At 45.0% G+C, this 27,147-nt stretch overlaps 1 protein-coding gene across 6 annotated transcripts in view; it reads right to left on the bottom strand.

Moving 5' to 3' along the window:
* CADM1 (cell adhesion molecule 1) overlaps positions 1–25,433 on the bottom strand; it is a 349,165-nt gene extending 323,732 nt beyond the window's left edge. For all 6 annotated transcript variants that reach the window (XM_036324268.1, XM_036324269.1, XM_036324270.1 and 3 more), the window contains exon 1: positions 25,250–25,433. In XM_036324268.1, coding sequence (XP_036180161.1) covers positions 25,250–25,379 — 130 coding nt within the window. In that variant the 5' untranslated portion in view covers positions 25,380–25,433. The remainder of the gene's footprint in view (positions 1–25,249) is intronic.
* Positions 25,434–27,147: the final 1,714 nt, after the last annotated feature.

Here is a 27,147-nt window from a genome sequence, read left to right as displayed (position 1 = left end):
CATAGCCAGTATGGAAACCAGCCCAGAAGCTCATCAAAAAATTAATAAGAGTTACCATGTGACCCAGCAGCCCCTCTTCTAGATACCTACCCAAAATATTTGAAAATATTTATTCACAAAAATATAGGCACTCCTTATGTTCACTGAAGCATTATTCATGGTGGCCAAGACATGGAAACAACCATAAAAGTGTCCTTCAATAGATGACTGGATAAAGAAGATGTGGTACACATATACAAAGGAATACCACTCAGCCCTAACAAAAGATGAAATACAGCCATCTGCAAGAATATGGATGGATCTTGAGAATATCATGCTAAGCAGAATAAGCCAGGCCAAAAAATTCAAGAGTCACATGATTTCACTCATATGTAGGATATAAAACTCGAAGCAACAAATGAACAAACAAGAAAAGCAAACAAGAATTCATAGACACAGACAACAGTATGGTGATGACCTGAGGGAAGGGGGGGGGGGTGTGGGCGGGGTCAGGGAGGTAGGAAAGGGTAAAGGAGGCCAAATATATGGTGATGGAAGATGATCTGATTGTGGGTGGTGGGCCCACACTGCAATACACAGATGATGTATCATTGAATTGTACACGTAAAACCTATGTAATTTTATTAACCAATGTCACCCCAATAAACTTAACTAAAATAAATATTTTTAAAACTCAGAATAAATATATGTATGAATAAATAAATCACTTATCTTTAAAATTAGATGGTTTATAAGATTAGAAATTCCAAACATTTGACCATTTACAAGTCCCAAATATTCTCATCTAATAAAAAAATCCATTTAGAAATAGGTAAGTCTACTTATTTTTATCATTCTAGAATTTGGCTGTACCTGCTTGAACCTGGTAAAGAGAAAAACAAGTTGGAGAAGAAAGAAAATGGTATGGGATTCCCAGTTCCAAATAGGTTAGTAAGAGTATTTATATGAATGGGTTTCATCCGTAACCCTTACCAAAGAGGTAGCGAGGTACAGAAAAGAGAACCCTGGGGCTTAGCCCTGGCTGTGGATTCACTTCAATAAGTCACTTCACTTTTCTGAGCCTCGGTTTCCTTGTTTACAAGACGAGGAGGTTAGTCTTATGATCCGGATCCCTAAAATCCCTTTAGCTCTACATGTCTGTGATATACTAGCCTGCCCTCCCTCGAAAAGGGAGGAAGGTATCAAAGACACCCCAGTAGCAAAGTATCTACCTGGTAAAGAGGAGCACTCAGTCAACTGCCCAAGGAGGCCAATCTGCAGCAGCCAGGACTGTGGTCAAGACCATGTCATTTCCAACCTCAGCTGGATGCTCTCTCTGAGTTCCCCCAGGGGATCTGAAATACCTCCCCCTCCTGCTGACTCTTCCATGGACAGTCAGCAGGTATTACAGGGGCTCCTGCTTTCCCGAAGAGGCCCTCCCCACCGAGTCCTCAGCCCTCCCACATGCAGTTTAACTTCCATTCACCCTGTTCTCAAAGCTGTTCCCTCAACTCCACCTCAGGAAGAAAAGAGTGAAGGTCTCTCCTCCCCAAGCAAATGCCTCCTCATGGGCCTCATGATCAACTCTCCCTTCCTTATCTTCAATCTTATAATCTTCTCAAGGATCCCTAATTTATAAATATACATATTATAAAATTTCCCTCAGTCCTACATCTCCTTCTGTCCGCTTCCTTCTCCCTGGCCTTACTTGTACCAGTCATGCCTCTTAAATTTCTTAACTACACTCCCTGCTCCTTTTCTGCACTCCCATTTGCTCCACCTGCTCCATTTGGCCTCCACCCTCCCCAGCACTGAAATTGTGAGGCAGATTGTCCCTTCCAAATGCTTAAGTGCTATGTCCATGAATGGCCTCCTTTATCTTATCAGACCTCCCTGTAGCATTTGACAGTGTTTCTCCCTTCCTTTCGGAGAACTCTCTTATTTCTTGGATCCCAAAACAAAAACCTTTCCCATGTTGCTCCAAATCTCTGACAGTTCCTTCTTCATTCCTTTCACTGGTTTGTCTTCTACCTACCTGTAATCGTCGATGTTTCTGAAGTTCTGTCCTAAGCTCCTCTTCTCCTCTTAGCCAGTACCCACACTTGGGAGATCTCATCAATGACCCTGGCCCCAAGGAGTGCTGCTAGAGACCTCCACCTGCATGTGCACACCCTCTTCAAAAGCTTAACCCCAACACTGTCCATCTTGTCAACTCCTATCACCCACCGAGGTGGCTAAGCCAGAACTTGACCATTAACTAGTCTTCCGTTTCTCATTCTCACAGTTAGGAAACTCTACCCTCAAACACATCTTGAAACCAACTTCCTCCCAAACTGTATAGTAAGTACCTTAAAGGCACAGCTTCTCCCTAACTGTTCTCCTATCTGTGGTCTCTAATTGTCCCAATCCATTCCACCCACAGCCAACCTGACTCTCTCCACCCCCTACTGACACACTCCACAGGATTCCTCATTATTACCTAGTTTGTCCTTCATCATCTGACTCCCACGTACCTTCTCCAGCTTTTGCTCCTCTCACAAAGGCTGCCCCCGACCCCCACCCACTGCCGTGCCAAACTATTTGCGGTTCCCAGTATACCCCATGTTTTTTATGCTTCCATATCTATCCACATACCCTCTCTCTCTACCTGGAAACACTAAACCAGGGGTCCTCAAACTTTTTAAACAGAGGGCCAGTTCATTGTCCCTCAGACCGTTGGAGGGCCGGACTATAGTTTAAAAAAAAAAACTATGAACAAATTCCTATGCACACTGCACATATCTTATTTTGAAGTAAAAAAACAAAACGGAAACAAATACAATATTTGTATTTGCATGTGGCCCGCGGGCCGTAGTTTGAGGACCCCTGCCCTAAACCATCTGTATGGCTATCTCCAGACTACCTTTCAAGACCCAACACAAAAGAGGCCTTGAAAGTCTTTCCTGACTCAGTCTCCATACTACGTACTGTGCTTCTGCAGTACCCACAAATCATGTGTATTACGGTTCTTAGCACATAGCATTGGTTTTTTGTTTTTGTTTTACTATCTGCCGGCATGGCTCAATGGTTGAGTGTCGACCTATGAACCAGGAGGTCAAGGTTCCATTCCTGGTCAGAGCACATGCCCAGGTTGTAGATTCTGTCCCAAGTGTGGGGCATGTAGGAGGCTGCCAATCAATGATACTCTCTCATCATTGATGTTTCTGTCTCTCTCTCTCCCTTTCCCTTCCTTGCTGAATAAAAATACATTTTTAAAAAGAATCTACAGTATAAGTCTATGGAGGGAAGAGACCACCTTATAATTCATCTTCGTAAATCTAGTACTTAACACAGTATCTAGCACATAGCAGGTGATACACATAACGACAAATATATAAGAGGGGGTGCATGCATGCAGCATTTACTCAAAAGGCATTAAAAGGCTGAGAACAATATGTATAGTCACATTAATTTTTAAGTCTTGGACAAACAGTTTCTCTATATTCACTATAGATAGTACAGAGCCTTCTCGAGTTGAGTCACTGGGCAGTTTCATTTGTCATTGGAAGTAGAGGTAGAAGACCTATGACCTTGTTTCTCTTATAAAATGGTCAATTTCATTTGAAAAATATTTGCCGTGCTCTAGACCTCACAGATTCCCTTAAAGAGTTAGTTCCTTCAAGGCTTACAGTCTCATAGAATCTGTACAATATATTTCAAGAAAAGGTTTATTGTAAGGTGTGTGTATATATATATATATATATATATATATATACACACACACACACACACACACACACACACACACTAGAGGTGTGTATGTTTATTATAAGGTATATATATATATATACACACATATACACACACTAGAGGCCCAGTGTGTACACACACACACACACACACACACACACACACTCTCTAGAGGCCCAGTGCATGAATTCATGCACCAGTGGGGTCCCTTGGCCTGGCCTGCCGGATTGGGCCAAAATTGGCTCTCTGACATCCCAAGGGGTCCCAAATTGCAAGAGGGTGAGGCCAGGCCAAAGAACCCCACTGGTGTACGACTGGGGCCAGGGAGGGACTCAGGAGGTTGGCCAGCCGGGGAGGGACTGCAGAAGGGCTCAGGGCAACTCACTCAGTCCTGATCAGCCAGAACCCAGCAGCAAGCTAACCTACCGGTCAGAGAGTCTGCCCCCTGGTGGTCGGTGCACATCATAGCAACTGGTCGACCAGACAACTGTCTGCCCCCTGGTGGTCAGTGGATGTCATAGCGAGCGGTTGAGCAGCTTTAGCATATCATTAGCATATTACGCTTTGATTGGTTGAACAGCCGACTGGACACTTAGCATATTAGGCTTTCATTATATAGGAGATTATATATATATATATATATACACATATGCATTTCTGTGCATCAGTGTGGTGTGAAATGTAATAAAACAAATGAGGCCACACATAAAAATTTTTATTTCAAATGAAATATTCATTTATGTTGAGTTTTTAAAGTTAACTCAAGGGTCTTTCTGCTTCCTCTCAGTATTCTTAGTTATTAAACTTCAAATCACTGTCATTGGGCAGTGAATGTGCAATAATTATTTCATATTTTTCTTTGTCACTTTCTATCTACTCTAAATCCGTAATATCTCAATCCAACGGATGTCAGTAAATCCAGTCTGTCTCAACTTTTCTCTAAAACTCTTAGAACTATTTGAATGAGGTGTTGAGCAGCTGTCAGTTATGGATTTGAAAATAAAAAAGAGCCTGAAAATTGTACGTTCAGTATAAAAAGATTAGGTGAAGCAATACAGAATGTTTAAGAACTTTAAATCAAGTTAAAAGCGGTTACTATGGCCAGACCTCATGAAGCTCTGCTTAAGAGTCACATTAACCTGGCAGTCAAAACTATTTAAAATGAATGATTTTTTTTTCACATTTCACTCACGCTCAGCATCACACACACACAAGATAACAATGTGAACTGGCATATGGTAGTACAGTCATGTAACGTAACCTTCAGGAGTCAGCCTTCTAAGGACAAAGCTAGAGCTATTAATCTGTGCGCTAGATGAGCTACACCCCTGTGAAGCCAAAAGGGATAGTTCTTCAAACGAAGGACAATTAGATATGCAAGAAGCTTTTAGACATGAAAAGCAAGAGAAAAGTAGAGAGAAATGCACAATTTGGATGCCCACAAAAGCTGAGTCAAAGATTCAATACAAATCTACTGAATTTGGAATGAACGTCAATACCCTAACTCAACCCCTCTTCAACCTCCTCTCATCAGCTAATGCTATTGATGAGCATGACAATTTGGCATCCTACTCTTTAGTCTAGAGCTATGCCACCCAATATGGTAGCAATTAGCCATATGTGGCTTTTTTAAAAATTAATCCTCACCTAGGATATTTTTCCATCAATTTTTAGGAAGAGTAGAAGAGAAAGGGAAAGACAGAGAAACATCAATGTGCGAGAAATACATCGATGGGTTGCCTCCTGCACGAGCCCCAACCAGGGCCTGGGCTGGGGAGGAGCCTGCGACCACAGTACGTGCCCTTGAGCAGAATCGAACCCAGGACCCTTTGGTCTGCAGGCTGAACCTCTATCCACTGAGCCAAACCAGTTAGGGCCACATGTGGCTATTTAATATAAATAAAATTTAAAAGTCAGCTTCTACCCATCTGGTGTGGCTCAGTGGTTGAGTGTCGACCCGTGAACCAGGAGCTTACGGTTCAATTCCAGGTCAGGGCACAGGCCCGGATTGTGGGCTGGATCACCAGTAGGGGCGTTCAGGAGGCAGCCAATCAATGATTCTCTCTCATCATTGATGTTTCTATCCCTCTCTCTCCCTCTCCTTTCCTCTCTGAAATCAATACAAATATATATATATATGTATATGTATATACATATATATACATACATATATATATATTTTTTTAATTTAGCTTCCCACTAGCCACATTTCAGGTGCTCAACAGACACACGTGGCTACTATCCTGGACAGCAGATACAGAGTATCTGCACCATCACAGAACGTTCTCTTGGACAGCACTGGAGAGGCGTGGCAGGAGAAAATATGCTAAAGATGCTAGACTAGCCAGCTCCAGTTTCACAGCTCCACTGCTAAATTGAGCTACTTTCTGGTCCTACTACCTACAGAAGACCAGTCATCTCCTAAAGACAAAATGGAAAAATTCCACAAAGATGTATCTTTTACATGGAAGGGTTAAGGAGATGCAGGTTACCATATTAGGCCTGAGCTATACTGTCATTACTCAGCTGTAGAGAAAAATGCTCCCACACATCAATTGAATCCATGACCCCCTGCTGACTAATCTTCACTAAGGAACCATGCCCAGTCTTTCTGGACTTTGCACAGTATGTTGAAAACCAGGATGCAAACATTAATCTACCTGAAGAATAAGAGTTGCCAGTAAATTGACCTAGATTCGTCCTGCCATCCTGAAAGTGCTCCCTGTGCTACACTAAGATTTGTTTTTGTTCTCTGGTGGAGGTTGTTAAAGAAACACAATCCCAGAAAAACAGCTTCTCACCATCCTCCCTCCATGCTTCAGCCTGCCAAAACCATCATTCATTACATAAAATGCAAGGACAGTTGTGAGCTTTATTAATTTGTTCTTTATTCAACATCACAACCTCAAGAATTTTAAAAACATTTTAAGGAACATGGATACTCCACAGTTCCCTATAGCATGGTAAAGGCACGATCAGGTGTACTGGTACACTACAAGGAGAACTGGAGTCATTACAGCATGTTCCAGTTCAAAAATCTGAGTGTTGCCACATCCTAGCTGTGTGACTGGCTGTTACCTAAGTCTAACTTCATTCTTACACAACCTCCTCCCTAGAATTCATTCACTTCCAAGAGAATTCATTCCTCTCCCCACTTTCTGACTCTCTGGCAACTTAACGAACTTCCATCCCACGTCAGCAAGCCTATCTTCCATCTACTACTCCCTCCTCTTTCAGCAACATTAATCTCCAGTCCTCTGACTAGGCCTTCCTGGTGTTCACCACACAGTTCCTTATCTTGCCTCCTAAAAACACACTTTCCTTAACATTCTACCTCTATGCATCACTCCTTCAGGACCTCTCATACACTCATCTCCAGCACCCAATACTATGTTTGGCACGCTTTGGGCATTTCAACACATTTATGTCAAATAAATAACTGAATGCATAATATAGAACTTCCACTATAAACTCTTTATAGGTGACTTTCAGATCTCATCTCCAGCTCTGCTCCCACTTCTCTCCTAAATTCCAGCACCACATTTCAAACTACCTTCTGAACATTTCCACCATGTTCTAATGGCAGCTCAAAACCCAGCTTATTGTCTTCCCTTATAAAAGCTACCATATATTTGTATTTCTGTTCATTTGAACAGCCATTCTCCTAAGCCACTCATGTTCAAATTCAAAGCACAGCTTCATTTCCAGTCTTTATTTTTCTCAATCCCCATTCTCCAGTTAGCCACCAAATCCAATCAATTCTACCTTTATTCTTCCTCCTTCACCCTAGTCACTTGAATTATTACACCACTAACCAATTTCTCATTTCTATCTGATCACAAACCATTGCCAAATCACATTCCTACAGCACCAATCTGATGCTTCTTCATTGTCCAAAATCCCCATGATCTCCTGAACTAAATCTAAACTTGGCATTCAAAGTTTTTTCACAATCTGGACCCCAGCTATCTTTTGCTAATCTCATCTCTCATTAGCCATTTTAGCTTTCCTCCTTCCTCAGCCTGGAATGTCCTTTCTTCCCATCTTTCTTGGTGGAAATCTTGCCCATGTTTGCAAGACTTCGTTTAAAGGAAAAGCCTTGTAGACACTCCAACTCCATGTTAGCTCCCTTCTTTCTGTCCTTCTGATAGAAGGACGGAGATGACAGTGATCTGAAATCCCAGCTCCGAATCCAGTTCTCTGTTGAGGCGCCAGTCACATTCCTCATTGCTGCCCGTGGCTTTGGCCTCAGCCCTGACATGCTCTCAGTAAACTGTCATTCATTCTCTCTAGCTTTGTTGTTTTTAACTGGAAAGGACTCATTCTGTTTAGCCGCTTGGTTTTCAAACCTTTTTCAAGAGAGTTGAACATTTTTTTCAAAGGGACGCTTTGGAGATCCAATATATAAATGTAGATATCCTCTTGTTGAAATGTCTAGTAGAGCTTTGGGAACTAGAAACAGATAAATGTTATAAAATGAATTTTACTCTTATCAGTTATTCCGTAAGTAGATTATATATTCATCTTTTTGTGTAAGTCTGTCCTTTTCTTGCTCCTTTATTTCATCAAAGATTCAGGTCAAAATCTTCAAGGTGATGACCTTATCTGAAAAAATCCTAATACCTTAAAAATATTCTATTAAAGTGTAACACTGTATGCACTCACTTTATAAAACAAGAATAAAGAGATATAATCATTGGTAAATGAAAATAAAAATGGGAGATATTTTTGGTTATAAAAGAAAAAAAGTTCCATTACTATTTTAGGCCTGATTCATGCTACTGCATGGATGGAATATAATACTTGATAAATAACATTTTACAAGAAAAAGAAAACTGAATGGGGTTATTTAAAGAACCAACTTGTTTTCATGCAAATGACCAAAATAATGAAATAAGCAGGACCTAGAGCAATTGTTTTTAAATAGGATGCTTGAAACACTACTCACCTAATTCTAGAAGAAACTGATTAACTAGCCTCTTCTCTCTTAGGGAATATCATCATGTACTATATATTAATAAACTGACAAAATTTGTGTTTCAAAGATACAATTTTTCTTGAATATCGCTATCAAACCATTCATAGTACTTGGCAGTAGGCCATGCTAATCTACACTAATAAAAGAGAAAGAAGCAAATTGACCATACCTTCACGATGCTCACCAGCCAATCAGGAGTGAGCATGCAAATTAATCCAACAAAGATGGCGGGTTAATTTGCATATGCAGGTGCAGAGCGGCCAGGGTCGAGGCGAGGACGACACAGGCGTTCCCCACTACCCCAGCCACTCCGGGCCTCTGGGCAGCGTGGGAAGGCAGAAAGGTGGCTCCGGCAGGAGTGAAGGCGGTGCCGGCAGCCAAGGGAAGGAAGGCCCATTCTTGCATGAATCTTCATGCATCAGGCCTCTAGTAAAGCTATATTTACCAAGATTCATGGTGGAAAGGAAGGGTTTAATGCCTCTACCTTGAAACATTTCTTAGGAAGTCAAACCCCCCTAAAAAATATTTACCAACAAGGGGAAATGGTATATGGAGATATGTCATTCTGCTCAGAACCTCAACTAATTGCAATAATTCACACACGATGCCTAAGAGTTTCAAGCTGTGTAACCTAAGACAATACAGAGCTCTACAGATACAAAGGAAGCTTCACTAAATCGCTATGATTCCCCTTAACTCAGAGCATTTTAAGCACCAAACACAGTCTAGGCTGGACGCATGCCTTTAGCAGAGGAAAGAATTCTAAGTGGATGGATGGGAATGTGAAGGGAACACCTTAGAAATAAGCCATGAAAACAAGTTCTGAGGGGTCCTCTGGCCCCTCCCTGACAGGGAGTTAGTTAAGCAGACATCACTTAGGACAGTGAGAGAAAGGCTGGCCACCCCCCACCCCTCAAAAAATACCTTTACAAGGTCACAGATAGATCAGTGTCACTAATGCATTTTTAAAATATTACAGCAATAAACTCTGGTTAGAGTGGGCTCCACCTCTATATCACAGGAAAAAACAAACTCCAAACTTCTCCTAAATTAAAAGGTAATGTTAGCAAACTCTCTCCCTCTGCCTGCATGTAAAATTTCTCCAGTCTTCCATGAACAACCAACAGGAAATCCTTCTGTTTAAAACTAGATTGGTAGTAGGCAATTAACTTTACAAGCTTAATTTTGCCACAGTTTTATTTAGCACCAACTACAGCCACACAAATAGCGCAAGCATCTCCATAAAACAGACTGCCTTACCCAGCTCAGGTTTTTAAAACACAGCATCAAGCCATTTCTCATGTCTCATCCAACTGCTGTGATCTGTTTTTTGATCCTGTAGCCACTGACTCCACATATATCTTTATTACTGTATGGGAAAACGGTTACCCTGAGGTGTAAATCTCCATGTTCACCATGCCTCTCCTAAGAATATCTCTCGGTTTTTTAAGAAAAGACTCATGAAAACTGAGGGGAAGAGAGGCAGATGGCCCCTGAGATAAGTTTCTGGGTTTGTTGCTTCAACTCTGAAGTGCCAGTATGGCCTTAGCAATGACGTAAAGTCCAGCCATCCCAGGGCTGTGGGGTGATTAAATAGAAAGAGGTTTTCTTATCTGGGCTGGTGATCTAAAAATCTCTCCGATTGCCCAACAACCAAGTATGAACAAACACACTAAAAGTCAGGCCTCCAGACTATGAAAAACACAGGCATTCTGGTAGCTCTTCATCCATAATGAGAGAATAAACAACTTCTACCAAGAGTTACAGTTCTAAAAGCTGATAAGACGACAACCACTAAGTTAAATTTATAAACACAAAGGCCCAGTACAAATTCTATACCCCAACTACCAGGATTCAGAACAAATAAGAAAGGAGAGACTACATACATATTGAAATCAGATTGTGTACTAGGAAAATGTGAGTGAAAAAACAACCTTGAGGGATTCATTTTTATACTAGTCTTCATTATGTCCTCTGCTCATACTTATTTTGAAAGGGCTAGAAACGATTTAATGGTGATGGTTACCTAATTTCCATTTCAATCATTGTTTCAACAAACATTTATTGAGCACATACTATGTAGGGCATTGTGCTCTGTTAAGAGAACCAAGATGAACAATAGTCCCTCCTATGGAAAGGTTAGGATACATATATCCATAGACACATGTCAACATGTATGTAGAAGGTGTCAAAAGTCATGGAAAGGCTAGAGAAATTGTAATGGAAATTGAAAGAAAAACATTACATTCAGGCTGCCAATCAGATTAGATTTGGAAAACACTGGACTTGGGTCTTTTGAATGCATAGGATTTAAACATGCTGTCGTGGAAGACCAGAGGGTGGGACATTTCTGTTGGTGAAAACAAGTTGGACAAATATGAAATGCACGGTATGTAGAAGGAACACGGGGCAGTTCAGAGAAAGATGCTTGATGGGAAGGAGGAAGATAAGTCAGGAGGGGCGCAAAGAAAAGGCATCTAACCAACCTGAAGAGTCATGGAAGTTTCTTCGCAAAACTTTGAGCTGGATCTCAAAGACATGTAGAAATAAGCCATATACATAAGGAGGAGCCAGTAACATATAAAAAGCAGAGAGCCTGTGAGATCATGGCTTACGTGGGGCACGTCTACCTTGGTAAAGAAGTGTGTAGCACCTAAAGCAAGTCCTACAGCAAGAACGTGGCGTGTGCAGGTGGCAGGAGATGAGCTTGAGAGGACGACAGGAGTCGGGTGAAGAAGAGCACTACAGGCCATGATGAAACAGGCAAGCTTGGTCTGTAAGGTGCTGAGAAAACATGCAAAGATTTTAAACAAGAGAGTGACACCTATTGTGTATTTTAGAAAGATCTGTCTAGAAGCAGTATTAAGGATGCACTACAAGGGATGAGACTAGAGATAAACAGACCAATTAAGGGGCTGTTACATTAATTTAAATCTTTCATCACCTGTAAAATGAGAATAAGGGTAAACTAAAACAGTGGTGGTGAAATAGATGAGTGAATGCAAGAGGTAGGCAGGACTTAGTAACTAACAGAGGGGTTAAGGATAGCAAAGGAAGAAAGCCTAAAATGTCTCTCAGATTTATTTAACTCATTGGGTCAACGGTGGTACCCTTCTACTCAAGAGTAAACACAGAATGGAGGGAGGTTTGGGGAGAAAAAAATGTTAAGTTCCGTTGTAGACATTTAGAATTTTAGAAAAATACTAGAGGCCCAGCGCACAAAACCGCCACAGGACCCAACTCCACCACGCCACCATGGGCGGGACCCATCAATGCACCTCCTAGTGACCGGTCGTTTGGTCGTTCCGGCGTTATGGCGTTACGACCATTGGCTTCTTATATATATAGATGATAGATAGATAGATAGATAGATAGATAGATAGATAGATAGATGATAGATAGATAGATAGATAGATAGATAGATAGATAGATAGATAGATGATAAGTGTTTAAAACTATGGGTTCTGAAAATAGATCTGGGTTTGCTACTTTATTACTTGTGCCTTCTGGACAAGGGATCTATCATCCTCTCTGCTTCCTCATCTGGAATGAAGCAAAACGGGTAACTACTCCTGGGGCCGGAATTAAATAAGATCATGAATGAAGCTACTAAATAAGTGATAGCTGCTTTGTCAGTATTGTCATTTGAGGTAACTGTGGGACACCCAGATTGAGATGTCCAATAGACAGCTTTAGAACAGTCTGAGGTTTAGATGCAAAAGGCCGTGTAGAGCAACTAAGGACACCAAACCTTCAGAAAGGGAGGGGAGTGGGGCAGTGAGGCTTGAGAAACAGATATGTCACTGTAGTGGCTGAGGAGAAGGGTAAAAGATAACTAGGGAGAGACAGAATAAGGCAACAGTATTAAACAGCAGAGACACACTGCGCTGTATGCGAAGGAGCCATCCGGCCCCTGCTTTCATGTAAGTAACTTGGAGAATTAAAAGAAAGGTGAAGGCTTCTAAAGTCAAATAAAGCCCAATGGGGGCAACTCATTAAAATAACTGAGAAGCCAGGGTCTGTCAAATAAGGAGACGGAGTATAGGCAAAAGCTAACACAGCGTGTGGAATGTGTGGAAAGAAAGAACAATGCTACCTATTATTTTTTGAAAGGACAAATAGAAAGGATACATGAGAGAGGAATGGAATTGGCTACTACATGGGAAGATGGATGGGACTGGCCAGAAGGTAAGGGAGGAAGTGAGAATTCTTTTTGTAGCTTTGATTGTTGAGCCTTGTTCCTGTGATCTTGTGAACACAGTGCCCTGCCTAGCCGCCCTGGAATCTCACTTAAAGGCAAAAGGAGCCCGAGCTATATACTTGGTAGATTCGGTGTCTAAAGCGGTCTTAGTGGAATAATTCCAAAACTATTTTGCATTAACTATAAGACATTAGTGTGGCTGAGAAGAAAGATACAAATAAGGAATAGGAGAAGGAGAGAAAGAATCTTGGGGTGTTAGAGTGGAATTGAAAGCATCAGTATGAACTCATGATTTAAATGAATAAATATAAAGAAAAATATATAGATAAATTTATATAAAAATAAAAAATTATATATATACATGTATATATATGTCCTAGTTCTGCCCACTGAAACAAAGATAAGTCCATAGCAATGAGCACTCCTCTGATATTTAAATACTAAACGAAACCAGGACATCTGGGAGAAATAGCTGATTCCAGGTCTGGGGCAGAGAAAATACAATGTGAGCTTAGACATCTTCTTGTGACAGAAAATAAGAAAGTTCTTAAAAATTAACAGAGCTATATCAAAAGGAATCAGAGCCAGACTAAAGGGGTTCCCACTGGCCAAATTTGACGATAATGAAATATAATCACACTGAATTTTTAAAATCGGAGTCCATTGTGATTTTTATCAAAGGAGAGGAGGAGGAAAGGCAAGCTCTTCTTCAGGCAAGCCTGCCTCTGGCCAAGGCTGGGGAATAACAGAATTAGAAAAAACACAATTTAGTAATTACCGTTATATATATTTTTAATCCTCACCCAAGGATATGTTTTTATATTGATGAGAGAGAGAGAGAGGGAGAGAGAGAGAGAGAGAGAGAGAGAGAGAGAGAGAGAGAGAGAAGAGAAGAGAAGAGAAGAGAGAGAGAGAGAGAAACATCGACTCGTTGCCTCCTGCACACACCCCGACCAGGGAGGGAACCCGCAACCTTGGTATGTGTCCTGACTGGAAATTGAACCCCCAGCCTTTTGGTGTATGGGATGACACCCAGCCAGGACCTACTGGTATAATATTTGATTCAGACAAGATTTATCAATGCTGCTAAAAATGCTCGATGAAATCTTATTAGAAAACTGGATCTTCAGCTCAAAATATCCCACAAATTACTTATTAATCATAAAGGGACATTAATAGACAAATCAATAAATCCATCGAAACAAAGTAACTAAATTTTACCATTAACCAAGGCGTCAAGCTGACCACCACCAATAATATGACAAACTGACATTACATCCCCTTGATGTGGTTCTGTAAGAAGGTGGCGAAGTGGCAACATGGGCGTGCAGCGTTCTTACCCAGTCTGTAGTCTGAACGGAGCTATGAGGAAGGATCAACACTCTGCAGAAGAAGTGCGGGACGTTCTGTAAAACAGCAGGTCTGGGCGCATCAAAACGTCAACGCCATGGAAGACAGCCCCCTTTACAAAGCCTTGAAAGAGAAGGTACAGGGAGGGAACGGTACTAGGCTAAGAAAGACAGGAACACCAAATCCCATGTGCGATCTCTGACGAAGCCTGGATCAGGAAGGACGAGGAAACATATAAAGGATATTTCCGGGACAACTAGAGAAGTTGAATATGGGCTAGATATGAGGTACTGTTAAATCAATGTTGAGTTTCATGAACACAATAATGGTACTGAGGTTGCACAGGTAAACAATGTCCTTATTCTCAGGAGTTAGGAGCTGAAGTCATGCAGGGGGTAGTGTCCCTGCCTTCAACTGGCTTTCACCTGTTCAGTACAAAAAGAAAAGATGTTTGTCCACATTATTCAGAGAGCTAGAGAGAAAGCAAACGGGCAACTTTTAACAGTCGATGAACCTGGGGAAGTACACACAGTCATTGTCCTTTTCTTTCATCCTTCCTGTGGTTTTGAAAGTTTTCAAAATAAAAGCTGAAAAAAAACTGACTGTAAACTTCTGGAAGACAGACATCAACCCACCCAACTATGGATGCACCCAACACAGTGCCTGGTGTAAAAGCAGGTGCTCCACTTAAAAGTCGCTTTTAAAATCTCATTTTTTCCACCACGTGCCTTACCAAATTCTTTTTTTATATATAAAGTATTTAAAAAATACGTTTTCATTGATTTTTAGAAAGACAGAAAGGAAGAGGGATAGAGAGACAGAAAGACAGATGGGAGAGAAACATCATTGTTCTGCTGCCTCCTGCACACCCCCTACTGGGGATCGAAACCACAACCGGGCATGTGCCCTGACCAGAATCTAGCAGTGACCTCCTAGTTCCTGGGTTGACACTCAACCACTGAGCCACACCAGCCGGGCCAAATTCTTCATTTAAATATAGTATATTAAAATACAGGAGGTTAGGCAAAATAATATAGTCCTCTCTGTGTTAAAAAGGTCCAGAAATTTGAGATTATTATCACTGTCAGTACTAGATGATTCCATTTACTTACAAAAAAATTTTAAACTGCAGGTTATTCTTCAGTTTCACCTTAGAGACAGAATATCCTGAATTAATCCTATCAGCATGGTATTTATGTTTCAGTATTCCCAAACATGGGAGATTTACAATGTGATAAGCAGTAGTCTGAGACATAAAACCCTCATCACTAAACAGTGGCTGTTTTAATAAAAGCCATACATACCTATAAAACTCCCTTTTCACATGTTCACATATATGATCTTCTTTTATTTTCAGGCCCCTGTAAGGCAGCTTTCACTGGGCTCCATCCCTCGGAAACCTACCCTGGGTATTCCGCGGGCCAGCTGGGCCCGGGACGGACAGCTAGCTTTGCCTCAGAAAAGGGAAACGATCAGCAGCCAACATTCATGTGATGACCAACCAACTGAAAGAAAGGAAACGAGGTCTCTGCTCCATGTGTGCTCAAAGGACACGCACAGGAAAAGTGAGGCTCCGAGTCATTTAAGCGAATCTTTATGTGAACCTTTTAAGACAGCGGTTCTCGACCTGTGGGTCGCGGCCCCTTTGGGGGTCGAACGACCCTTTCACAGGGGTCGCCTAAGACCATTGGAAAACACATATATAATTACATATTGTTTTTGTGATTAATCGCTATGCTTTAATTATGTTCAATTTGTAACAATGAAAATACATCCTGCATATCAGATATTTACATGACGATTCATAACAGTAGCAAAATTACAGTTATGAAGTAGCAACGAAAATAATTTTATGGCTGGGGGTCACCACAACATGAGGAACTGTATTAAAGGGTCACGGCATTAGGAAGGTTGAGAACCACTGTTTTAAGAAATAAAACCACTCGGGCAGTAACTCAGTACTAGATTCGCTTGTTTTCTCCTGTCTGTGAAGTATCACTGTTTGTTTGGGTAAGGGGTTCCGCAGGAGGGATGAAGCGATGTTCCTCGCCTGCTCAGAGGAGACACCTGGCTGATGACTGTAGTGAGTCTGGGCAGCTCGCTGACCACAGGCACGTTCGGCAAAGAGCCAAATACACACCTTTTCCCCAAGACTGTCCCCAGAGACTCCAGGATCAGCCAGCTTAGCTATCACTGAAGTATCATGCTACATAACCTTCTACCAGCAAAAACCCAACTGGGCAGAGGAAGGTCCAAACAAGGAAAAAATAAGGGATGGACTGTGGCACATACTATTACCAGGTGAAGGCTTTGAACGGATCCTTAAGATAACAGGCTCAGCGATTAGAGCCAGTGACAAGTCAGCCCGATGCGATCAGCTAGTGCGATGCTGGAGGTGACTGTGTAGGCAGGCAGCTCTGCTCCCAAGGTCCACGCCATTTCAAACACTGGCTGGCAAAGGCCTGGGCTTTAGCACTTCCCTCCAGCCCCCAGGGAGGTACCCTGGTAACTAGACAGGCCACACATGAGCACCAACCACTCTTCTACAACGGCTCCTATTTGGGGCCATCTGCAGGAGCCTGGTCTCATTTACAGCACAGCACAGCTCCAGATAAAGCACCCTTGACTCTGACCCTGACCCTGACCCTGACCTCTGAGCCCTTCCTATCCTATAGAGCAGTGATGGCAAACCTTTTGAGCTCGGCGTGTCAGCATTTTGAAAAACCCTAACTTAACTCTGATGCCGTGTCACATATAGAAATTTTTTGATATCTGCAACCATAGTAAAACAAAGACTTATACTTTTGATATTTATTTTATATATTTAAATGCCATTTAACAAAGAAAAACCAACCAAAAAAATGAGTTCGTGTGTCACCTCTCACACGCGTGTCATAGGTTCGCCAGCACTGCTCTAGAGCTTGCCTTTGTGTCTGAAGGTCTTACTTTGCCGGCCTGTGATTTGCCCTCATTCAAACGCATATCACCAAACAGGTGTGACACACTTTCCACATTCTAACCTTTAAATTTTTCCAGTAAAATAATGGCCATAATAGCTACACACTTCGGCTTACTGTAAAAAAACACACACATAAACATATATACCTGTAAAGCAGAAGAAGATAAGGATGTGTTGGTTAAACTGAAAGATGCAAAGGGAAGATGCTTATTCTCAAGGTAGGCAAGGAGAATCAGGCGTCCTGCACCCATAAACCAAGCGGCTAAGGAAAGGATAAGAGAGCAGTTTTACGCAAAGGCAACAGCTGAAGACGGGTCAGTGGAACCACTTTCTTCCTCTGGTTCACTGGAGAATCACGGTCTCCCAGTCCCATCAGAATTGGGCTGAAAGGTAATAAAAAATTAGGACAGTTAGAGAGGAAGTGAGACCGCAATTGAGGAAGGAACAGCCTGAAGACAGAACAGTGTGGATGCTGAGCTGATACAAGAAGCAAGCGTGTGAGACGAGGTTTTCTGAAAGGGACGCAGCACGGTCCTGTCCAGAGAAGCACCAGCATCGTGTAGGTGGACATATTCTGACACAGTGGTCAGGGGACCTGGCTAGGACGCTGCTGCTAGTGCAACAGGATCTGGCGAGGCAGGACGCCGAGGCTTCCAGACAATGTTGTGGAGAAGCAATCAGCCCATTTTATTTCAGCCAAGAGTGGCAGTCAAGGAGGGAAAAGACTCCAAATTCAGGGGCCTTAGAGACCAGGGTGACAATGGTGTCATATGCAATGACAGAAAAAGATGAAAGTTCCATTTCTGACATGTTAACTTCAGGTTAATCCTAGCCAAGTGGAGAGAGGGTGCAGACAATGGGAGATATGACTGGGGCAGGTGAGCCCTTGGTGTTTGGGCAGATGCCTCCCTGCCCTCTCCGGGGACCTCCTAACTTAATTCCAAGCTGGCACTGCAGTCCCTGCTGGATGCTGAGCAGCATCGGAGCGCCTGTCTTACTAAGGAAGACTGCCAAGAGCGAGATGCTTATTCTAGGCCTTTTTAAAGGTCCATGTCATTGGAGTATCAACTTCAAACACTGAGTAGCATTTAAATATATATCAGAGCACTTTCATTCAAGCCTATTTAACATTTCTGAAATATCTAGATCAAAATGTTGGGTCAAATGACTATATTCCAGTAAAACATCTACTAAGAGAAAAAATCTTCCCTGGCCCACACCTCTCTTAAGAGATTCAAGATACCTGTCACCATAACATCTTCTCAGGGCCAGCTCTCTCCACCTGACCGCAGGCTCTCCTCGGAGGAGGAGAGGCCACACATCGCCTTTGCTGTGCATGTTCAGAGACCCCTCCGTCGCCTTTTCTTCTCACCCTAGTTCAAGGCCAACTGCACCACGCTTTTGAGACCAGCCCTGGAAGGTCTTCAAAGAGAAACTGCCCATTAACCACAACAGCAGCTGCTGGCTGGAGCCTGCAATTTAAATCTCTGAAAAAGAAACTGTGGCTTCTGAAATTTAAACAAGGAGGTGCTACTTGTAATTACAAACATTCCAGTGGGTTCCTTCCTTCATTGCTGGTTTCCAAACAAAGGCTGTTTATTCGAATTTGGTGGCGCTCCCCCTCCCCAAACCTTGAATGTAGGCATTCTTTTGTGCTTTTCACCTGGCCAAGCAGCTCAGACCCCTCAAAACCATCTCATGTGTAATTGCTTGTTTGGCTGGAAACCAAAAAAACCAAATGCTTCTGATTTATAGTCCACATTAAATACATTTGAGAAAGAACCTCTTAACACACACACACACACACACACACACACATACATACGCACACAGACTCACATTTCATGAACTTTGGAAAATGGAACAACCTATTTACAAAAAAAAAACAAAAACACAAAGAAGTTCAGAAATTAATACTGAAGCATTTCAACATTTCTAGTTAAAATTAAAAATTCATATTTTAAATCAATGGGGCAAATACTGGTAAGTAAAAATAGTGATCGTCTTTCTCCCTACCTGGTGCCCCTATCCTACAAAAATTCAACCCGAATGCTCACAGCTTGCTGTATGGGTTTCCTGCAGTGCAGAAGAATTCTGCGATCACTTCAGTCACAGAATACAGGGAGAAATTAGCACTAAGTCAGTCAGAAATGGGAAAAGGATTTTTTTCTTTTAATCCTTTATTCAAAAAAGGCAAAGGCCTTTTATATAGCATGGAGGCATTTTAAGATAAACATACAAATGAAGCTATGTATCTCCCAGCCACCCTAACAGAAGTCCTCAGATGGAGGTGTTCATCATGAGAACTGGAAATGCAATCTCGAACCGGTGCTTCTGAAGCACACCACAGTGGATGGATTAGCCACAATTGCTGCGTATTTACACAACCATATTTACACAACAATAACACTCATCTTCTCCAATCCAAACAAAACCTTGCTCAAAATAAACCAAACCGCGCAAAAGGGTCTCCTCAGTACAGGCGGTAATCAAACTCTGGCTTCTTGGTTTCTGCCTCAGCTTTACCCGCCGTACAAGCCTTCACTCTGGGTACTTTCCTAAGTAAAGCAAGGGGAGGGCAAAAATTCCGTAGGCCAGTGGGGAAGATGTACATTAAACTAACGGTACTGTGATTATGTGAGTGGGGGAAGGAGGACTGCATTGCACAGGGACTCATTCTAACGTAAATTATGGGAGAAGCAACAGGACGTCCAGGATTCGTGTGAAATAATCTGGGAAGGGGAGGCCAGGTGGAGAGTACAGAGGATGGGTTGCCATAGGTGGATAATTACTGAACGAGGTGATTTGCACACAGGGTTAATTATGGTCTTTCCGCTTTCGTATGTATTTGAAATTCTTCATAGTAAAATGGAAAAGTAAAGAAAATATGACCAATGTAAAAAAGTCATCTTGCAAAAAAATATTTCTTAAAAAAAGAAACAAATCATACTCCGTTTTTCCTCTGCTTCATAAAAAGGGGCAAGCACCTGGTAAGGAAAGCAAGCTGTGTTCTTGTTCGTTAACCAAGGATCCTCCTTTCCTCCTTAGGGGGGAAGAGCTCTAAGGCAAAGAGGAACCCTTGCAAAGGCAAGTCAAAAGCTGGAAAAACGAAAGCTGAGGATTCTGAAACCTGGTTCTCATGCACTTGACTTATCACAGCAACGCAACCCTGAGCTCGCCCCGTGCAGGAGCGCTGGATGGCGTTCACGCTGTGGCTGCCAAATCAAGTCCAGAGGTTTCGGAATCATTTGTCAACACCAAAGACAACCTTACCAAGAACTGGGCCTTTCTTCCCAGAGGTCACTCCTCTGGTCCATGGGTTTATTACTTAAAACAGCAATAAATCGTGCTGCCTTCAGAATACAAACCATCCCCAGCCAAGATACTGTCTCCCCGTGATCCACATCCCTCTCTGGGCATCCCTGCTGGAAGGTGGAAGAGAAGGGCCATTGGCTGGACCTCAAGGGAACCTGCTCCCCATCCAGGGTGCAGAGGTAACTTAGCCTCAGGTCAATGGTAAGCAAGCTCCTACCCCCTCTGGGCGGCGGCTAACTCACTGCAAAGTAATGAGATTTCACCAGATGATTTCTATTAATGTCCTTCCCCTTTCAAACACGCCAGGATTATAAAAATCTCAAATTCCCCAACAGGTGACATTAAGAAAAAAAGCCCTGGTGCTAAAGTGAACATTTTCTATTAAAATACCTTTAAAAGGTGAACATGCATATTGTATTGGGTGAGTTTCTCCGTGTGCATATATGTACATTATGTGTGTATATATACATATTTGTATGAGTGCACACACACACACACACAATAATTGATACCATTAGGTGCTTGTACGGAACTAATTGCTTCCAACTCAAAGCAGCAAATTTTCAATTCTGCAACAGATGTCGCTGTGTGGTTTCTCCTTTCTGTGCTGGATTTTCAGTTTAAAAAGCCCAGCATAATGGTCAGTGCTATTCTTCCCAAGAAAGAGACACGACATTTGAATACTTGGGATTTATTTTTTATACATTTCTTCATATGCTGGTAAATTTCTCTTCAAATCATAGCATCGATTAGTTTGGCCCAATTTAAGAAGGTCACTCAGGTAAAAATGGGCCTTTTATTAAACACACACACATACACACATACACACACACACATACACACATACACACACACACACCATTTTTAAAATGTAAATTCTAAGTGACTGTTAGCACATACAGAAACCCAGGGGATAAGACAGTTTATATTCACAGCAATAATATCAATTTTCTAAAGTCTGAAAATCATAAGCAACATAAGCCAAGGAATAAGAATTCACATATGTAGGCGGCCAAAATGTAGCAAGTGGGGGCAGAAGGCACTGCAAACTTCCAGAGCACCATCGAATTTGGATTTTGGTTTTCACACATTTCTTTGAAAATAAATAGTCAGGCTAGTATTATAATTGCAAGACATCTTTCCAGTCGGACACTTCCTATCAACCCCCTTCTTGACACATGTCATAGAAAGGTGACATCTCTTTCCCTTCCACCAATATATCCTCCGACAACCATCGGCCTCAGCGGGGAGCTAGTGTTGAAACTCACTGCTGGGAAGGATTTCAAAATCTCCGTTCGACCCAGGAAAGCTGTTACCTGTTGAGGTGTGTGAGGGTGTGGAGCGAGATGAGCAGTTGGGGAGCTGAGGGCCCACTCAGATAAGAATGTGAAGTCAGGGAGTGAGAGAGGATGCGAAAGTGTCCCGCCTGCTGGCTTCTTCCCGGTCCCACTCCCCTTCACCAGGAGGGCCATTGGAGAAAACGGGAGAAAGCATGTACAACATCCATATGAATAAAGCTCTTGTTCCAGGGAACTGCCTCCTCTTTTATTCCCCCCTTTTTCCGTATTTGTTCATTTCAAAAGATTGCTCAATGGGTCTCTTGTTCCTCCAAAACGTCCCAGGCAAATAATGCAAGCTTGTCTCGTCACACAAGTCACTAAATGAAGCCTTGTGCGTCTCCAGTGACACACTGTAAATATAAAGTGGCATTAATGAGGGATATTTTATCAAAGCTATCTCAGACAAGTGCGAGTCCCTCCTGTGGCTATTCAATTTGATGCACGGAAAGGCAACAATAGCAGGGCGGCACTTCTGCAAAGTCCCGATCCTGGTATTCAAGCCCCAACAGGCCAGGAGAGGCAAAACTCAGCCTCCGGGCTTGCCAGCGCCACCACAGAGCCCCACCCATCAGCCACCCTCCGGGATGATGCAGAAGGTAAGAGGAGGGTGACCAACCACTGGTCTGCTCAAAATCAGAAACAACATCATGCAGCCAACACCGAACAGGCGTGATTTGCACTGGCATGAGCTCAGAAAACCCCATTTTAGCTGCATTTCATTAACATCCGAACACCACAGGAGGGCTGGGAGACTGTCTCCAAAGGAGGGTGGATTGGGTTACAGGGGAGGCATAACCAGGAGCTACTGAACAATGGCCCTGGATTGCTATCCCGGCAAGGATGTCAATGAGACAAGGCTAATGAAGTTGGAAGACGGCTCCAACAGGTTTCTCTAATCCTGGGAGTGGGGCTGGAGGCCTCCGAGAAAGCTGCAACTCAGAGACTGAGGAAGAAAAGTCACGGGTGGCCAGCTGAAATCTTCTCTGGTAGCCGAGGACCCAGACCCCTCCTCAAACTGACCACAGGCACACACAAAGGCATTTTTTTAAAAAAGGATTTGGAAACCATCTACCTCCTCACTACAAATCAAACCCAATTACTTTCTAAGGTGAACACAATCTGATAACCAAAATATAAACAGAGAGGTACACAGGAGCAAGAAGCTGCTTCCATGGTAACTGGCAACAGAATTTTCTTGTAGCTCTGACATGCACGGCTGAGTTCCAGACCGCTCCTTTCCAAGTCAGCACATATCCCTCGCTAGGAAGGCAACTTCTCTCTTGCCGCGAGATAGTGACAAATATAGTGGTGTTGTTACTACTCGGCGCCTTCAATGAGCAGGCTTGACGGAGGGGGTAGCATCGCATCCTGCTCTGCTGCCAAGCGGCACTGCTCGGCTCCCATTTTTTTTGTCAAAAGGCGATATTCCCGACCAGCGCTTTCCCCCTCCCCCTTTTTTGCAGCCAATACAAGTCTATTGTTGCCTCTATTATGCGCCAGCTACCCAGCCTTTACTCACGCGCACGTTTAACTGACACTGGCGCTTTTTACAATGCAGCAGCACCAAGACTCTCTTTCGGGAACATTTTATTGAACCCATCCAGTCGGAGACATTACCCGAAATGAAGTTGTAACCACACCGGCATCGGCTGAACCCAATTATCTCGTAACTCATAAATTAAGAATTCACGGGGGGGAAAAACACATAAACAACATCCGGAGAGACAGCCCGTGGCATGGAAGAAAAAACCCTCGGTTCGGGAACTGAAGCTGCTGCCAGATTCCCACCCCGATACGTCCCCAATATGCTCCCCGAACAGAGCTCCCTTGCAAGCCTGTGCTGGGGAGGAAACAACCAACCCGGCATCCCCCAAATCCAAAGCTAGCACCCCTAGGCATCCCCATTTCATTCAGCGTGGCTCCTGCGGTGTTTACGTAACTGTGTGTCCTCTAGCGTGTAAACAAAAGGCACAGCCCGAGCGCAGCGGCGCCCCGGGAGCGGCGCCCGGAGCCGCACGGAGGCTCCCGCGCTGCGCCGGCCCGGGCCCAGGGCTCTGCAGGTGGGGGCTGAGCTCTCGCTGTCCTCCGCCACTTGTTGCTCGCGGGTCCTGCAGCTCCGAAGCTGCAAGGAGGGGCTTTGCAGGCGCCGAGCCCTGCAGCATTCCCTCCAGCACCTCCCCCCGCGCCCCGCAACCCCCCGCGGCCTCGCGCCCTGGTTCCCGGTTCCCGGCTCCCCGCGCCAAGCCCGCTGCAGGAGGCCAGGGGCGCGGGGAAGCTGCGCGAACGCTGAGCTCGGCGGTGGCGGGAACGGGAGGCCGGGTGCAGCACGGCCGGCCTCTTCGCCGGGGAAGAGCTCCCTTTTGTTAGCAAAAGCAAACACTGCCCTCTTCTTTCCCGTCCGCGCCAACGCGCCCGGCACTCCGGCGGCCACCGGGCAGCTCCGGCCAAGGGCTCCGCGTCTGCGGGGAGAGCGCGGGGCGTGCAGAGCCGCCCCCGGGCAAATTCCCAAGACAGCTCTGCACACAGGGGGCGCCCGGAGGCCCGAAGGGGGCCCGTGTGGCGCAAAGGCCGCGAACGCTCCCTCCGCCACCCCCGGGGCTGCTCAAAGGACCGGCTGCCTGAAATCTGGCGTCCCCACTCGCGGCGGAGGATGCCGTGGGGCAGGCCGACGGCGGGCTCCCGGCTCCGACCCGCAGAGGCGGCGAGAGCAAACGCCCCCCGCGGGGCCGGACCCGGTAACTTTCCCTCCCGGGAGCCTGGCCGAGGCGCCCCGCAGCCGGGCGGCGGGGGCCAGGGGCCGCGGGCAGGCTGGCGGGAGCACTGGGGACGCGCGGCTCGGGAACAGGCAGAGCGCGGGGAGCGCAGAGCGACCAGACAAGTCTGGGGCTGTCCTGCGGAGCAGCGAGGATCTATCTCACTGGAGGCGGCGGCTAGTCACGGGGAGGATTTGGGATGGAGAATCGGGGGGCCCGCTGGAGAGGCGGTGGTGAATGGGTGGCCTGGGAGAGGCGAGGACTGCAAGTTGCGGGGACAACAGCGAGTTTGGACGGTTTGCGGGGTGCCTATGACCCATCCCCGTCCCCCAAATTCTCTAGCCCCCCTCCCAACCGGGCTCCCCATTCTCACTCCACTCCGCGCCAAGCCGTGGAGGGAAGATGTGGGTGCAGCCATCCCTAAGGACTCTAATTCACACCCAGCCGGACAAGGGAGAGGGGAATGACCGATCCCCTCAGCCCCTTCCATCTTAGCCCTGAGTTTCCTCTCCACACTCTCAGCGCCTCGGATTTAGGAAGTGGGGGACGGTTGTCATGGAAACGTTTCCACCACCACCCCTCGGCTACGGCTACTGGGGTGCCTTAGGAGATTTAGAGGGCCGCTTGGCCTGGTCCCACACCTACCTGTGGGGATCAATGCCGCGGCGGAGAGGAGCAACAGCAGAAGCCGGAGCCGGAGCCCGGGAGGCGCCGCCGCCACCGCCGCCGCCGCCGCCGCACACTGGGATCCGCTCGGCAGCACAGCACTCGCCATGTCGGGCACCTGCCTCAGACTGGCGGCGGCGGCTTCCTCCGGAGCCAGCGCGGACAACTAATGATATGCTAATGACATGCACTGAAGGCGGAGTCAGGACCGACCAATCACAGCGCTGAGAGCCCAACCCGGCTCTCCGAGGACTTCCCCATCCCCCACCCCGCCCCCTGGCGCTGGGGTTCGGCGACGCGCCCGCGCCACCTAGGGGCGGGACAAAGGGGAGGGGCGTATGCAAATATGTTTATGTTAAAATTCTTTCTCGCTTCCTGGGCATCTAGGAAAAAGTGTTCTCCCTGCGCCGGGTGCGTGGGGCCTCGGCTCCGGGGGCGGTTCTAGCTTCCTGCACACCTTTATTAAGAATGCTTACAGCAAGCGCGATGTCGGACCAATGACTGGAGGATCTCCCTAGGAGGTTCCCTGCCCGGTACACCGAGCACAGCGGCCTGGAAAGCAGACGTTGCAAATTTCCGTCACTCACCTTGCACCGGAGGGATCGATCTCTGGGAAACGGGGGTGTTCGGGCGTGGAGAGTGAGCGTGCAGGTCCCCGGATTGACAAAACAATCCGGGAGAGGTGCATGCGTGCTCTGCACGTCCGGCGAGCGCGAGAGCCTGCTCGGCAACCTAGCGGTAGACTGGGGCATAGTGGGGAGAATGGAGCCAGAGTCGGGCTCTGGGGTTTTCGAGTCCGCGTCTTTGTGATAGATTCTCGGGAAAGGTGGCTCGAGGAGGATCGACTCAGGCGCCTCAGCTTGCTGAAGGTCGCCTTCCTGGCTTTCGTGTGTGTGTGTGTGGGGGGGGGGGGGGTTAATACATATGACCATATGCAATATATATTTACGATTACACACATTCAACAACAAAAAAATATTATCCTGTCAAGGCTTCCGGGTGCAGTCCCGGAGGCGGGGAGTGGTGGGCGCCCGTGTGAAAATAGGGTTTGCCATCTTCCTCCTTCGGAGCTCAAACCCTCTCCTCCCTGCTCTACACCCCCAGTCCCTCCGCAGGCGGGTGGTCCAACAGGTGCTCTGGCTTCCAGGGCCTCTGGGAGAGGCTCTCCCGACTCCACTCGCTCTGCCTCCTGGAAATCGCCTTTGCTTTCTTTTGAACCCGGGAGCCCCTCTCTTGTTTGCTTTTTAATTACTTATTTTCTTCTCCTCTAGAAGATCATGTGCGCTCTGACCCTCTGTTGCTCAAGCATCAAATTGAAGGACGAGCCATATTAAGTGTAAAGGTTTATAATAATTTAAGTATTCATAGAATGCAGAACAATAAGATGTAGGAAATACAATTTGCATAATAAATATCAATATCACAACAGCTAAAACAAACCATGACAAATTATCTGTGGCCAAATGACCAAGAGATTACTAAATGTGAATTGCTAAGTCTGAGCTATGGTCTAGTGGAGCTGCACCAAATGACTTGGCCAGGCCCTCAGTCCTCATCATGTTCAAAATAAATAAATAATAAAATTACATACCCAAAAAGGAAGTCGAGAGCTGCACACCCAACAAATGAGTTACACTTAAAACGGCCTCCTATTACCCATTATGCATAAACTAATTTCAAGACTGCCCTGTCTCCACAACCCTGGAATTTCTGCTCTTAATTACAGGCCACATGCATGAACTGCAGGCAGCCCTCCAGAAGTGGGAAGGCTCCCGCAGGAAAATAGCACTACATGAGGCAGGAAACCATCGCCACATGGAAACCATCACCACGTGTCCAGTTCGCAACGTCCGACCTATTCTTATGCCTCTGAAAGT

The sequence above is a fragment of the Myotis myotis genome, unplaced genomic scaffold (genome assembly GCF_014108235.1).
Source record: "Myotis myotis isolate mMyoMyo1 unplaced genomic scaffold, mMyoMyo1.p scaffold_m19_p_10, whole genome shotgun sequence".
NCBI lineage: Eukaryota > Metazoa > Chordata > Mammalia > Chiroptera > Vespertilionidae > Myotis > Myotis myotis.
Note: the sequence above shows the minus strand (reverse complement) of the source record. Positions and strands in the feature narration are given on the sequence as shown.